This window comes from Neovison vison, chromosome 7 (assembly GCF_020171115.1).
Source record: "Neovison vison isolate M4711 chromosome 7, ASM_NN_V1, whole genome shotgun sequence".
Lineage (NCBI taxonomy): Eukaryota > Metazoa > Chordata > Mammalia > Carnivora > Mustelidae > Neogale > Neogale vison.
The window spans coordinates 1,787,003-1,801,607 of record NC_058097.1 but is presented as its reverse complement, the minus strand read 5'-3'; the positions used below and the strand labels follow the sequence as shown (position 1 = coordinate 1,801,607).

The window sequence follows — 14,605 nt, the reverse complement described above, 5'->3', positions numbered from 1 at the left end:
CGTCACCATCATCTTCAGCATCACCATCACCATCATCTTCATCATCACCATCACCATCATCTTCATCATCACCATCATCATCATCTTCATCATCACCATCACCACCGCCATCTCCACCGTCTCCACCATCACAACCACAGTCTCTCTTTTGTTGTTCTTGCTAATTCATCCAAACCCTTCACATTATCTTCCTTTCCCATTTCCTCCTTCCTTTCTCCGCCTCTCTCTCTATCATAATAATCTTCACTTAAAAATCAAATGACCAGTGAGAGTGCCCCTGGGGACATAGATAGCTCTAGATCTTGACAAATAAGGAAGAATAATTATGCCTATTATTTTTCAAATGTCTTCCATTCTCAATTTCTTTTTTTTTAAATGATAATGTCTTATATATTTATTTATTTGACACAAAGAGAGAGAGAGTGAGCACAAGCAGGGGGAGTAGAAGAAACAGGCTCCCCGCAGAGCAGGGAGCCCGATGCAGGGCTCGATTCCAGGACCCTGGGATCATGACCTGAGTTGAAGGCAGAGGCTCAACCCACTGAGCCACCCAGGAGCCCCTTCCATTCTCAATTTCAAATCATCTGTCCCATCAACAGAATATCCCAATTTTTGCCTCAGAATGTGCTTCCTCTACTTATGCTAGAAAGGCCAATCATGTGTTCTTCCCACTGTCACAGAGAGGTCTCCACTCTCTGACCATGACTGACGGTGAGGAATCAGTGCCTGATTCAAGCTTCCCCCAGTGGAGTCTCTCCCGGGAATTTTGATCGATAGAGTCCAGTTTATTGATGTTAGGGCTTGGACTAAGAGGTAGAGGAGAGAGCAGAGTGTGGCAGGCAGTAGAGAACAGACACACAGAGACAGTGGATCAACAGGAGAGACAGGGGCACAGAATGAGGGACCGACATGGGCTCTGACTTCCTGATTCTCTTCCATCCAGAGCCTGCTTTCCCCTCCATCTTCAGGTTGGGAGAGGTCGCTATGTCTTCAACAGGCGCCACATTCCCACCTGTGCAGGTCTATTAGTTGCAAAATATTCCTCTTTAAGGGCATCTCCCCCAACCTCCTTTTCTTCTTTTTTTTTTTTTTAACTTGGATGGATTTATCTTTAAAGAAAACTCTACATTAGCCATCTAGATAGAACATTAGTAGCACATGGTACTTTCAGGAGACTGCAAATATAAATACTGCTGACAAGTGACAAGAACAGGTTTGCTCATACCTATTCAATTAAAATTAAGGAGTGAGCTACAAGTAAAAAAGAAGCCTAATTAAGTTACAAAGTGTTTCAGGACTGCAAATCACAATCACAAAGAAATACCACTGCAATACACTAGACTGGCTAAAATTTACAATGCTGATATTATCAAGTGTTGGTGAGGACACGGAGCAACTGGAATGTGTACCCCCTGCTGGGAGGCAGGTTGCAGACTGACTTGACCACTTCCAAGAACTAAATGCCCAAGTACCCCAGGCCCTAGGAAGTTCACTCCTAGATGTACGCTCAAGAGATGGGTGTCTGCCAGAAGACACATACAAGGGTGCTCATGCCGGACTGTTCAAAATGACTTCCAACTGGGAAACAACACATGTGCTGATCAACAGGAAATGAGAGAAATAATTTGCAGTATATTCACGCAGTGGAATACTACGCAGCACCGGAAGGAACACACGAATCCCTCAGGTGAATCTGAGACATGATGTTGAATGAGTGGAGCAGACGCAGACGTATGTGTGCGTGGGTGTGAGGCTCAAGGATAAGGCAGAGCTAATCTATGCTGATGCAAGTCAGCGTGGCTGTCCCCTGTGGGGGTGCGTGGTGGGGAATATTGGTGAGAGGTCTGAAAAAGAAACTCTATCTTGCACCAGCTGGTGCTTCCGGGGCCACTGTGTTCGGCATGTGTGTGGGGAGGGCTCCGGTAAGAGCAGCGACGGCACACTTGCCGCTGTTCCCGCTGTTGCTCCAGATGCCATGATTCCAGCCGCTGAGTGGGAGGGGACGCTGTCGGCCAGCACGTGGCCATATGTCTGCTAGGCGCCCAGACTGCGGCTTCTGGGCAGGCCAGCTCATTGGCCCTTGCCTCTGACTCCTCATCTGCAAAGCCCCAGGGGCTGTTGTGTCTTGGGGGAGGTAGGGATTTCGGGGCACTGAGCCCAGCTCGAAGCAAGTCCCCTGGCTGACCGTGCGGAGGATGGTCAGGGATCTGGATTTCTGGCCCTCCAGGTGGAGGGGGCAGTTAGTTCGAATGGACTTGCAAAGTCAAGCTTGGAGATCTGACTCCTCGAGCATTTACTTGCTTCCCTTAGGGCGATTCATTCGTCTGTTCCTGCCCCAGGTTCTTCATCTGTAACGTGGGGATAACAGCATCGCTTGGAGTCGTTATGAGGAACAGATGAACTACCCACTGGCACCCCTCAGCTGTCCTGCTGGCCGCGGTTACCCCTGTGTTGTCTGGAACTGAGATGGGCGGGAGCCAGCTCCAGCATGAGAAAACGCTCCCCGCAGGGGGCTTAGTGTGGGATTTCAAAGCTCAGACCAGGCGTCTAAACCTTTCTCCTCGGCAGACTTTCGACCCTGGAGCTGACCAGCTGCTCGTCAAGTACAAAGGATTCCCCTGTCTCCTGTCCCCGTGGATCAGTCCCTGGTCCCCGTGGATCAGTCCCTGGGGATGGCCTCCCTGCCTGAAGGCCAGAGTCTGGCAGCCAGAGTCCCAGGAGGACATTCCCCTCCAATTTCACCTGACCTTTTGAGGGACAAGCCTTGGAGCTGGCACTTGCGAGCTGTATGCGGCCTGGGGCCACTCGCTTTAGCTGCCTGAGCCTCAGTTTCCCCATCTTTAAGAGGGTAGAGATGGTCAGAGTCTGCACCCCAAAGGGCCATGCCAAGACTTAGATGAAATGACATTCAAGGTCTGCACGGAGAAACTGGCCAGTGACAGCCAGTGATCCTGACGGCCCCTGATTTTGCTCCCACCCAGGGCTGGCATCTTTTTCTACCTCTGGTCTGGGGAGAATCAAGAGCCCTCGCACCATCTCGAGGCACCCGCATGTTAACGGCCATCTTGCGTGGCACGGTTTACTTGTCCACGCACGTGCGGCCGGGAGGCACATTAAAACCGGAGGATGAGCTCTGGCGGTCGGAAGAGGACGGGCGGCACCTCCGGCCACCTTGGGGTGATCTTCATCCTTGGGAACGGCCACCCCCAGAGAGGGCGAGGAGCTGTAGCTGTGAGTTGCTGGGGTCTAGTGAGGCAATAGGGACCCCCAAACTCCTTCCTCACCTTTGCCCCAGCCCTGGAAAGTAGGAATCAGTGTTGGTGACATTTTACAGAGGAGGAGAAAGGGACGTCGAGCCATCCTCATGAAGCCTACGGTCTGTTCTGGTGGCTACTGCTCTGTACCAAGCCACCCCAAGACTTAGTGACTTAAACCAGGGTGTTACAGACTGAACGTTTGTGTCCTTCAACCTCCAATGTGGCTGTATTTGGAGTAAGAAGTAATTAAGGTTAAATGAGGTCCTAAGTGTGGGATGCTGATCCCACTGGATTAGTGTCCTTTGAAGAAGACTTACCAGAGGGTTTTCTCATTCTCTCCCTTCCCACCCCACCCTCAACCCCCTGCCACATGAGGTCACAGTGAGAAAGTGGCCATCTGCAAGCCAGGAGCACAGCTCTCCCCAGAACCTGACCCTATTGGCACTCTGAGCTCGATCTCCAACCTCCAGTATCGTAGAAATAAATTCCCATGGCGGGAAGCACTCAGTGTGTGGTGTTCCGTTTCGGCAGCCTGAGCAGACGGACACGGGGCTTCGCATGCTTTTTCTGTAAAGGGCAAGGTGTTGAGTTGTTTATGGGCCACATGGTTTCCATAGAAACTCTTCAACCCGGACGCTGTGGTGTGAAAGCGACTGTAGCTGTGTGTACGTGGGCGGGCATGGCTGTGTTCCAGTCAAGCTTTGTCCCTAAAAACAAGCATTTGGCCCCTGACCTAGTAGTTTGCATGACCTCTGCCTGGCTTAACATACCATTTATTTGGCTCAGATACAGAAATTATGATAGATGAATGGATGAGAAAAATGCGTGTGTATGTGATGTCATGAAATATTATGAAGCCATACAAAAGGAAATCTCGTCATTTGCACCAGCATGGATGGACCTTGGGGACATCATGCTAAGTGAAAGGAGAAAAACAGACACCACACGATCTCGCCTATACGCGGAATCTAGAGAAAACAAAGCAAACTAAACTCACAGGTGCAGAGAACTGACCGATGGTTGCCAGAGGGGGTGGGCTGAATGGATGAAGCGGGGTCGAAAGGCACAAACTTCCCGCCGTAAAAGAAAGAGGTCACAGAGATCTAATGAACACTGCGATGCCCATCTGAAAGTCTCCAAGTGCGTAGACCTGGAAAGTTCTCCCTGGAGGAGACACAGCATGTGACGACGTGGGGTGACGGGTGTTGGCTAGACTTCCGGCTTGGTCACGTTGCAATGCACACACGGATCCCCTATGTTGCCCCCGAAGCTCTGGCATTATAACGCCACTTTCACACGTTGAAACCATGACGAGGCACAGGAGGAAAACTCTGTGGGTGGGGCCTCCGAGCGTCTGTGGGCACGTGCAGAAGCCGTGTTGCCATTTACGTGACCTTCAAAGTCACATGGCATCACCGGGGTGAGACGCAGCAGCAGGAGGCGTGTCCAAAACTCAGTAGTGGGTGGGGGGCGTCCCTCATCTGGGGAACCCAGGAGACTTTCTGCCACGGAGACTGGAAAATTTCTGGGCCACGGGGAGAAGGGAGCAGGTGAGGTAGAGCGTGCCCGGGCGTGGAGGCCAGAGAGCTTGCCGGCTGGGAGACCAGCCCGCTTGGACGGCAGTCCTGCTCTGGCCGTCTGTCGTTCCCTTCCCTTCCCTTCCGTCGGGCACTTCACAGAGGCAGCCCCCAAGCTGGTCTTTTAGACAGGTGAGTACGGCAGCGCGGGTCACCTGAGGAGTGCCGATGAGGTCACTAAGGTATGGTTCCCGTCCCAGAGCCTGGTGCCCAGAGCCATGAAATTCTGCGTGGTGCTATGGCTTTTTGTTTTCCCTTCTGGTTTCTGTTTTGAAATTGCTGGGAGTGGGTCCTGTGTTTGTAGCCCTACAGAGTTTCCTCCAAAATGAAATCAATACCACCCGCCATCCATGATGGGAGAATGATTTCCAGACAGGACAACACGAACGCCTCTAATGTCTGCATTTTAGAGACTGAAGTCCGTCAGGGCTGAAGCCAGCACAACCAGGACCATGCGTGGGAGAGGAGGGAGGGTGGGCTGGGGGAGGTGGGGGCACAGGTCCCTCAGAATGGCCGGGGGAAGGGTGTGTATTAGCCAGAGGCAGAAGGTGCTGACCAGAAATTGCTTGAAGTCTCAAGTCCTCATTTTCCAACAAGATCTTGGTTGTGATCCACCGCTTGTGTGAGGAAAGGCTGCTGAATCAGCAAAAAACCTGGATGGGGAGTAAAATGGAAGAAATTACGTGCAGAGTGTAAAGGCAACAGCAATTTTATGTCAGTGAGGTTTGGGGGGAGCAGGCCGACAGTCGGGAGTCCCATGTAGGAATCCACGACCTTCGAGGAGGGGCTGGACTCCTGATAATACCACTGTTTCCCCTTCTCCCGTGCCTCCCATGCCACAGACACCAGCTCCTTGAATCCCCAGGGCAATTTGTGGGAACCAGTATCTGCCCATTTTGCAGATGAGAAAACTGAGCTCAGAGGCAGTAAGTGACTGCCCAAACCGCACAGCTGGCTTGCTCCGGAGGCAGAGCACGAGCCTGAAGCTGGTGAAGAAGGGCGGGTTTGTGCACACGTTCACAATATGCAATTTTTCGTTTACACCGAACAGCCCCAAGAGAGTACTTCCTACAGATAAACAAAAGAAAATAAATGGAAACATAGTAGGAAGTCTGATAACTCCTAGGCACAGCCAGGAGGACACCGAGAACCAGGAGGACACAGCACTGCTGGCGAGAAGGAAACTGCTGTCAGCTCTGTTAAATCCCAGATCAGATCTGCTTGACCCAGCAATTCTACCCCTAGGCCAAACTCCCTAAATATGCCTTCACAGACCGGGTGGAGTGTGTGTGGGGGGTAGGGTGGTAACTGCTCTCCAGCAGGTGGAGGTTTAGGGAGGGAGGGGGCTTTGGAGCCCCAAGCAAGACAGAAAGTTGAGCTTGAACTCTGGGACTCCTGGAGGGGCTGGTTTTCCCGGGAGAGCCTGTTCAGCCAAAGATGGGATCTGTCTTCCCATCTTTGGGAAGCAGGAGAAGGTGTGAGCTGGGCCTCCGGTTAATTGGGGTTGAATGTCAGGCTGTCTACCTGGCTTGCAATTCCTGTCTCCCTGACCGCGGAGTCCCAGGCTGGCACTGCAATTAGCCATGACCCCTGTGCAGTCTCGCCCCTCCCCCCCGCAGCCGCTGCCATTTGCCGTCCACGTTCCGGGAGAGCTGAGAACCAGGCTCCTGTCTGCGGATTTATGGCCCAGGAAATGCAATTTAAATTGGTCCCAGGATACTTGGATCCAGGAACCAGACATCATCACTTGGGGGTGGGGTAGGGGGAGTATATGGAGAAAGACCTAGTAATGCCCTGGTGACCATCCCACTTTGCTCCCCCAAAGCGCAACCGCTCCCGGAGTTGGGGGCTACCTGTTGGTCAGGGCGCAGGGAAGGGATGGCATTTGGGTATCTTTATGCCAGGATATGTACATGTGGCATTAATTTATGGAGAGGGGACATTTACCAACTACATGTTTTCTGGGGCGATTGTCCCCCTTCCTGCAGCATGTGGAGCCAAAGTTGCCCATAATGAAGAAGGATGGATTATTTGTCTTAGGAAAAACCACCTGTGGTCTGCCAAGAGCCTCTCCAGTCCAGCCAGGGACAGGTGTTACAGATAGGAGCCAGGAGCCAGGGGCGAGGCGCAGGGTGGGAGAGAGGGGTGCCCCAAACGCCCGGGGCCTGCTCTGCCAGGCTTCACCTCGCGGCTCGCTCCTGGGAGGGGGAGGAAAGCGCCCTGGGTGCTGGGCGCCTTCCCGTTACGCAGTTCCTGTCCCTTTAAATCTAAGTCCCGGGAAAGGGGGGGCTGGGGCGACCTGTCTGGACCCCTATTTCCAGGCCTGCCCCGTTGCGGGGGAAGCCCGGCGGGGGGGAGCGCCGGCTGAGGGGTGCGGGAGGGCGGGCGCCCGGGGTCCCCGCCGCTGTCCTGCGCCCTCCGCCCCGGCGGGGCAGCGCCCCTCTCCAGACTGCCCGCGCGCCCGGGGCAGGGGGCCGGCTCAGGCGCGCGCGGGTCGAGGTGGGGCGGGCGTGCGGGAAGCCCGTGCGGGGGCGAGCGGGTGGGAGTCGCGCACGCAGAGGACCGGGTCGGGGGCGGGTGGGGAGGTGCGCGAGCGGAGGGTCGGGTCGGGGGCGCGCAGGGGGACGCGCGAGGCCGGGGCCCGGGTCGGGGGCGCGCGGGCGCTGGCGGGGAGCGGATCGGGGAGGGGGGCGCGGGCGGGGCGCGGGTCGGGGGCGCGCGGGTCGGGGGCGCGGGTGGGGTGCGGGCGCGCGCCGCGCCGGCCCGAGCGCGCGAGCCGGGCCCCGAGCGCACGCCGCCGCCGCCGCCGCCCGCCCGCCCGCCCCGCCGCATTGCTGCTGCCGCCGCCGCCCGGCCCGGCCCGCGGCCCCCAATATGGTGCAGCCGCCCGCGCCGCCGCCCGTGCCGCCGCCGCCCGCGGGCCCCGCCGCCGCCCTCGGGCGCCCGCAGCGCGGCAGCCGCAGGTGGGGGGCTGCGCCCCGGGCCTGAGCCGCCCGCCGTCCCCGCCCCGGCCTGCGCGGCCAAGCCCGGCGGGCTCGCCTCCGAGGGGCACTTGCCGCTGAGGTGGAGCGTTTGCACCAGACGCTCCTGCTCCTGCCCCCTCCCTCCCCCTCCCCTCCCCTCCCCCTCCCTCCTCCCCTCCGGTCCTGTCTCCAGCGGGAGCGCGAGACGCTGGTCAGGCTCCGCGGCGCAGCTCGGGAAGGAATAATCGCCCCCGGTTGACTTAGATTCCGCCGGAGCCGGCGCCGCGGCCGCCGCCGCCCGGGACCCGCTCGCCGTGTTTTTCGCTTTCTCCATTCTTCCTTAAAAAAAAAAAAAAAAAAAAAAAGGCAAAACAAAACCAGCCAGCCAGCCAACCAAGAACCCGGTTTGTTGATCGCCTTGGTTTTTTTTTTTTTTTTTTTTTCACCGTTTGCGGGATTTGCAAACCGAGTTACATGCATGTCCAGTGGGGGTAGGTTTAATTTTGACGACGGAGGGTCCTACTGTGGAGGCTGGGAGGACGGCAAGGCGCACGGCCATGGCGTCTGCACCGGCCCCAAGGGCCAAGGCGAATACACCGGCTCGTGGAGCCACGGCTTCGAGGTGCTGGGCGTCTACACCTGGCCCAGCGGCAACACGTACCAGGGCACTTGGGCGCAGGGCAAGCGCCACGGCATCGGCCTGGAGAGCAAGGGGAAGTGGGTGTACAAGGGCGAGTGGACGCACGGATTTAAGGGGCGCTACGGGGTGCGGGAGTGCACGGGCAACGGGGCCAAGTACGAAGGCACCTGGAGCAACGGGCTGCAGGACGGCTACGGCACGGAGACGTACTCAGATGGAGGTAGGTGCCACCGAGGGGCCGGGGCCCGGCTGCGCGGGCGGAGGAACCGCTTTTCTTGCCTCTTCTGTTTACCTCTGGGGAAGTTGAGCTTCTCCCTCCAGTGGGGCCCTGTGCACCTGGAGCATTTCCCGGGGCTTTCCTGGAGGCCATAGTTGCCCTGGCTACAGGTTGCCCCACTGCGTGGTGGGGGACAGCACCCCCATACCAGCTGAAGGGTGTTGGGGGCTTTCCAGGAGCAGAACCAGGCCCAGAACCATGGGGCTGAGACCAGAGACTGTTAGTGCATGAGCCGAGCGCAGGCCAGAGACCTGCTGGAAAGGCCAGACTGGGCCCTGCGCCCAGGGCCTCATCTGGGACCCACCAAGGGCAGAGGGGAGCAGGGAGACGGCCCCTTGCCCTTGTTGGTAGAGCTCCGTGGTGCCAGGCCGCCAGGAGTCAGGCCCCAGCTCTGATCCTTGTTTTCCTGCCGTGCCGAAAGGCCTCCCTTAGTCCTGATCAACCCAAGCCAATGCAAAGGGAGGGATTGGGAGAGGGACACAAACCCAGAGCAACACAACACGGCAATAAACTTCTAGGTGGTTGGACGCGGCCAGCACAGCCAGAGAGGCTGCTGGAGGGAGGGGGAGGCCCATCTGTTAGCGAGAGCCCAGGAATCTTGCCTTCCAGTGGCTGAATCATTTTCACGGTAGTTCAGGGAATGCTCTGCGCCTTCGTTCCAGCCGCCACATCCAGGGCTGAGCCTGTCCGCCTGCCCTGGCTGCAAGATGGGTTCTGTGCACAGAGCCCTGGCCAGCTGTGCAGCTTCCCCCTTGTCCTGGACACGCCAGTGTCCGAGGCGTGGAGTGTTTACTGTTCCTGGAAGCTAGACCCCAAACGAGCCGGCTCTCCAGATGCCCCCTTCCCCCGTCTGGGAGCTTATCCCCAGAGTGGCTCCGTGCTTCCCTCTGGGTAATTTCTCAGGCATGGATGCCTGGGGAAGGCGTGGGGCACGGAACTGACTCGTGTGCTTCTGCCGGGCATGGAAGTCGTGAACGTACGTGCGGTCTTCTCCCTGCCTGCCGCCTTAGCGTCTCATGAAGCAGGCACCGAACACCTGCTCCCCGGCCACATCCAGGACTGACGGAGGGCTGGAGAGTAATTATTATTTTGGCTTATGCAACCAAGAGGCAGGGTTCATTACTACTCAAAGGGGAGGAGGCGTGGGGGGGGCAGGTAATTATATAATGCTCCTGCCTGTCAAAGCCGTGCCCAGCCTCGTCCCCGGCGGCCTCTTCTGTGCTCTTGTTGTTTTCATGGAGCAGGTTGGAGAGCATCCGTGACCCTGGGGCGCAGGGGCTGGACTGAGCAGACAGCCCTCTCTGGGTTTCAGGCCGTGTGTGCGTGCAGGAGTGTGTGTGCGCGCGCGCGGCAAGGCTCGGGCAGCAGATGTGGGTGGCCGAGGTGGGCGGCTCAGCAGCCGGGCGCTCCCAGCTGGGCTCTTTGGGAGCCTAGGGGTAGTTGTCCCCCTGGGGGCTCTGGCTGTGCGACTCTGAGGATCTGTCTCTCCAGAGGTGTTCCCAGCTGTGCCTGAGCCAGGAAAGCAGCTTTGCGGCCTCCTGTGGGAGCCTGAGGAGGAGAGAAGCCAGGCCCTGTCTCTGTGGAACTCCCCAGAATAGCTAAGAGTGCGAGCTAGCCCTCCAGGCTGCCCACTTTCCCCGAACATCTTGGGCGGCCTGCAGAAATCCGTCCTTCATTCAACAGATACTGCTATGGGCTCTGGAAACCAGCGGTGAGCAGAGCAGGCAAAAGTCCTGGTCCTCAGCTTCATTTCAGAGGGAAGGGTAGTAATTTCCTCTGTGCTCACTGGGGGAAGACAGGCTCTGATTCGGTAGCTGCCCATGAGTTTAGGGTCTGATGCTTCCTGACGTGGATCAGTGTTCTTGGGTCTCTGTCTCCCATCCAAGTGGCTGCATAGGGTTCTGCTCCCTAAAGCTCCTCACTTCGGTCCTCCCATGGTGGGGGCGGGGGTCAGGTCCAGTGTGCAGAGGAGGCCAGAGCCCCCAGCCTGTAGTGGCAGAGTCCTGGGGGGAAGATTGGTTTGTCCCGAGTGCAGCCCCCATTTCCCACATCACAGCACCTGTAGGCCAGCCAGGTAGCAGGGCGCCCGGGCCGGCGGCTCCCTCTTGGTTGGCCACATGGCATGACGGAAAATTGGGATGATCAGACCAGACATCTGGTCAGAAAGGGGCCACCTTTCTGCAGCATGGTCCATGCTTCTCACCAGGAAGGAAGTGACTTGCCCTCCAGCAGGGCATCAGGCAAGCAGAACCTAAGGGGGGTGTTGCGGCGTGGGTCTGGCTGCCTTCTCCCCGGTCGGCGGGTGGGCGTGGCACCTCATGCCCAGGAAGGGCAGGGGAGCCTTAACGAGTTCGTGGTCCTGACTCCAGTCCGACTTTTCCTTTGCACGAGGGATGGGAAGATGGGGCAGGCATCAGCACAGCTCCTGAACTCCAGCCCAGCTCCCAGTGCTGACTTTGGGAAACAGCGATTTTCATGAATAATGCACAAACGGCAAATGTATCCTACATTTGGCTGGAATTGAAATGGACTCCATTTCAACTGGGGCCCCTTCTGCCAACCCTTCCTCCTCCGGGTTCATCCTCCCCCAAGTGCAAGGCAGGCGTTTTCTACCGAAGTGAGCCAAGTGGTTTCCACAGTTGGTCGGTCTGCCGGGGGACCCCTTGGAGATGGAGAGGCCCTGGGGGCACGGGGCGGGAGGAGCACATGCTGTAGTTGCAACTGTTCTGCTGTGTGACCTTGGGCGAGTTCCTTAACATCTCTGAGCTTTTGTCTCTTGGTGCCTGCGAAGGGCTGGTAAGATCTGTATAGTAAGTGGAGACTGATTGAGGCGTGTGCTGGGCTTACAGTAAGCTCTCGTGGCCACGTGTCTCTCTTCTGCTCTCACACGACACCTGGAGCCAAGGCCACTTATCATGGTCATTGCTGAACCAATAGCCAGGTGTGGTCGCGGTCATAATGATGCTACGGGGCAACGTTAAATGCTGAACATGTGCCGGGCGTGGGGCAAGTGTTTGCATGCATTCTAGCCGTAATTCCTCTGCGGGGGTGGTTTCCTCGTTCCCTCGTGTCCCACACTGGGCACCAGAGGCTCGGAGAGGGCAGACGGCTCGGTGGGTGGGTTGTTGGGCAGCACCAGGATTCGCGCTCAGGCCAGTGATTCCAGAACCCCTGCTTTTGTGTGGCACACGTTCTCAAACTCCCTCGTGCAAAACTACCTCCTCGTTCCTTCCTCTTCCTCCGCACCCCGCGTCCCCTCCAGGCGCAGCAGCCTGGAGCTGTCGGCAGAGGCACAGCTGCCAGGTGTCTCCTCCGTCCCGCCCAGGGGCGCGCATCCCCTTCCGCATGCACCGGAGCCCTGAGCTCGGCCAGACCGGTAAATATTTCCTCCTGCGGCCATGTCTGCAGGACCCCTCGGACCAGCGTTCCCCCCACGAATAAACCCTCCCACAGCCTGAGAGATGTGAGTCATCTCACACACCAGGCCTCCCCCCTCAAATGCAGATTCCGTTCACTGGCCCAGATCCCTCGGCCCACACAAATCACACACGCCCACGGTTAAAATTCCAGGCCCTCTGCGCCTGTGCACACACACACGCACAATACACCTGTCACCCAGAGATGTTTCCACCCCGTCCCCCAAAACACAGCCACGTGTACCCTCCAGAGCCCTCCCAGTGCGCCTGCTCCCTAGAAGCAGGAATCCCTGGGAAGGGAGAGCGCCAGCCTTCCAGGAGGGCTCAGGTTACAGAGGGGGGAGTGATGCGTTGTTTCCACTTTAAACAGGAGTTTATACCCTCCGTGCCCCTGTTGCTGGGGAAGCAGCCCTCATCCAAACAAAATAAAGGGCCAGGGGGCTTATTTTTGATACTAGACCATGAATATGCGAATACAAACTTAAAAAAAAAAAAGGAAAGAAAGAAATCCAAATGCCCAGGTTAGGAAGGAAGGAAGCAGGTTCACGGACATGGGCGACGGACAACGTAGGCCACTGGGGATTCGTTTCAGAAACAAAAGCAGCACTCAGCCGCCAGAGATAAAAGCCTGTCCTCGCAGATTCTGGTTCAGCCACTTTGGCAAGGGAAAAGGCTCCGGGAGGTGAAAGGAGGAAGAAAAAGCAAATAACTAGTTCTTTGTTGCCAATAATAGCTGAGAAAGAGTGTTACCGCACGCTCCCCTCACCCAACACAGCCCTGGAGCGAAGTGGGTGCTTTAGATCAGGAGCCCCGCCGCACGCTGGTGAGGAGAGGAGGGTCGGCACCCTCCGGAAATAGCCCCGCCGCCCCGCCCCGCAGCGGAGTTCGCGAAAAGCCCTGGCTGACGGCGACAGTCAGCCCAGCTGACCGAGGGAGGAGGGGGCACGGCCCGGAAGACACAGAGTGCCGGGGGCTGCTGGGGGAAAGCCAGGAAGCTCTGCTGCTGTTCCTGGAGGCTCACTTGCCTCTTCGCTTTCCCCCAGGCCTGCACAACTCCACAGTCAAGTGGCCGTGATCTCTGAGCTGACAGGGTAGCCAGCCCAGCGTCACAGTGACAAGATGTGTGGGTCCGTGGGATCTCGAGGGGACAATGTTTGTTTGGACTTCCACCGTGGTCACCCCTCTTAGATCAGCCACGGCCCCAGTTTAGGGTCTCCTGCCTCCTGCGAGGCACGCGGTGGGTGGGTGAGCGCCGCCCTGGGTCCTGGCTTTGCCTCCGACAGGCTCTGTGCGTTCCACCAGGGGTTCTCTGGGACTCTCCGCCTCTTCCTTTAGGACAGAGGAGCGGCGGGTCCCTTCAGCACCGTGGAGAGCGCCACACCCCCGGCTGGCTCCACTTCCTTGTCTCAGGTCAACCCCTTGCAGCTAAGACCCTCCTGGCCAGTGACATCCCCCGCCCCCCCCCCCCGGCTCTGACCCGTCCAGCACCCTCCGCCATGAGAAGTTTTTCTGTCCTTGCCCGTCTCAGGTTGGGTGCACCTCCGTGCTCGCGGGGTGTGCAGGGGCTATGCCGAGGCTGGCGAGGGAATGACGTTGCCTGTGACAGCCAATGAGAGGCCACCGTGCCACCTTCCTCCTCAAGTCAGAACCTGTGGGTTCCTCCTCTAGACCCACCTGCGGCTGCTGGCCACACGTGGCCTTTCCAATTTGAATCCGAATGAATTTCGAGGAAATAAAACATAGATAATCAGAGTTTGCCTCTCACTAGCCATGTTTCAAGGGCTCGATGGCCACGTGGGACACGTGGACGGTGTAGAGATAGAACACGTCCCCCATCATAGAAGGCTCTGCTGGAGCGTGAGCCTCTTGTGGGGAGGCACGGGTCTGTGCCGGTCCCCGCCGGGCGTGCAGGGCCTGTGGTGGCGCCGGCATGCTGTTTGTGGAATGAACCAAGGCCGTGCCTCCCCACCATCTTGCCGCATGTCACCTCATTGCAAGCCCCTGCAGTGGGCATGGGGAGCTAAAAGGAGAGTTTTCCCTGAGACTGTCCTGCAGTGGGGCCAGCCTCGCTCCCACTTCTCTGACAGCATCGCGGTGACAGGTCCCCAGTGGGTTTCACTTTGCTCCTGGCTCCGTCCTTACTCGTAAGACGCTCTGCCATTGTTCCTGTGAGCGAGGTGGATGGCGTAGAGCAAAGGGGACCCGTTCCGACGGTGTGCTGACGTCCCAAGGGCACGGTGCCGTTGGGGCCAGAGGACGCGGCGGGGGCACTGTGCAAAGCGTTCGCGGCAAAGCTCTGGGAAGAAGCCGAAAAACAAGCAGCTGTTCCTCTACCGGCTTTGTAACTCTCTTTGCTCTTACGGCTGCTCTGGCTTGACTCGTCCAGTCGCCGAGATGCATTTTCCTGAACCCTCTGCTAGGCTCGAGGGGGAAAGCCACAGAGCCCAGGGCAGCCTTTAGGAAGCCGACCTGGAT

At 57.7% G+C, this 14,605-nt stretch overlaps 2 protein-coding genes across 2 annotated transcripts in view; one reads left to right on the top strand and one right to left on the bottom strand.

Annotated features, from left to right (window-relative positions):
* Positions 1-7,313: 7,313 nt before the first annotated feature.
* LOC122911106 lies at positions 7,314-8,131 on the bottom strand. The gene is made up of 3 exons (XM_044255495.1): positions 7,992-8,131; positions 7,695-7,892; positions 7,314-7,497 (listed from the first exon to the last, which is right to left on the bottom strand). Exons 1-3 carry the CDS (start codon positions 8,129-8,131, stop codon positions 7,314-7,316), a joined length of 522 nt encoding a protein of 173 aa, XP_044111430.1.
* The window catches only part of JPH3 (junctophilin 3), a 67,011-nt gene continuing 60,415 nt past the window's right edge, over positions 8,010-14,605 (top strand). Inside the window, exon 1 of the mRNA XM_044255592.1 lies at positions 8,010-8,657. Within this exon, the coding sequence (XP_044111527.1) occupies positions 8,276-8,657 (382 nt within the window). The 5' untranslated portion in view covers positions 8,010-8,275. The remainder of the gene's footprint in view (positions 8,658-14,605) is intronic.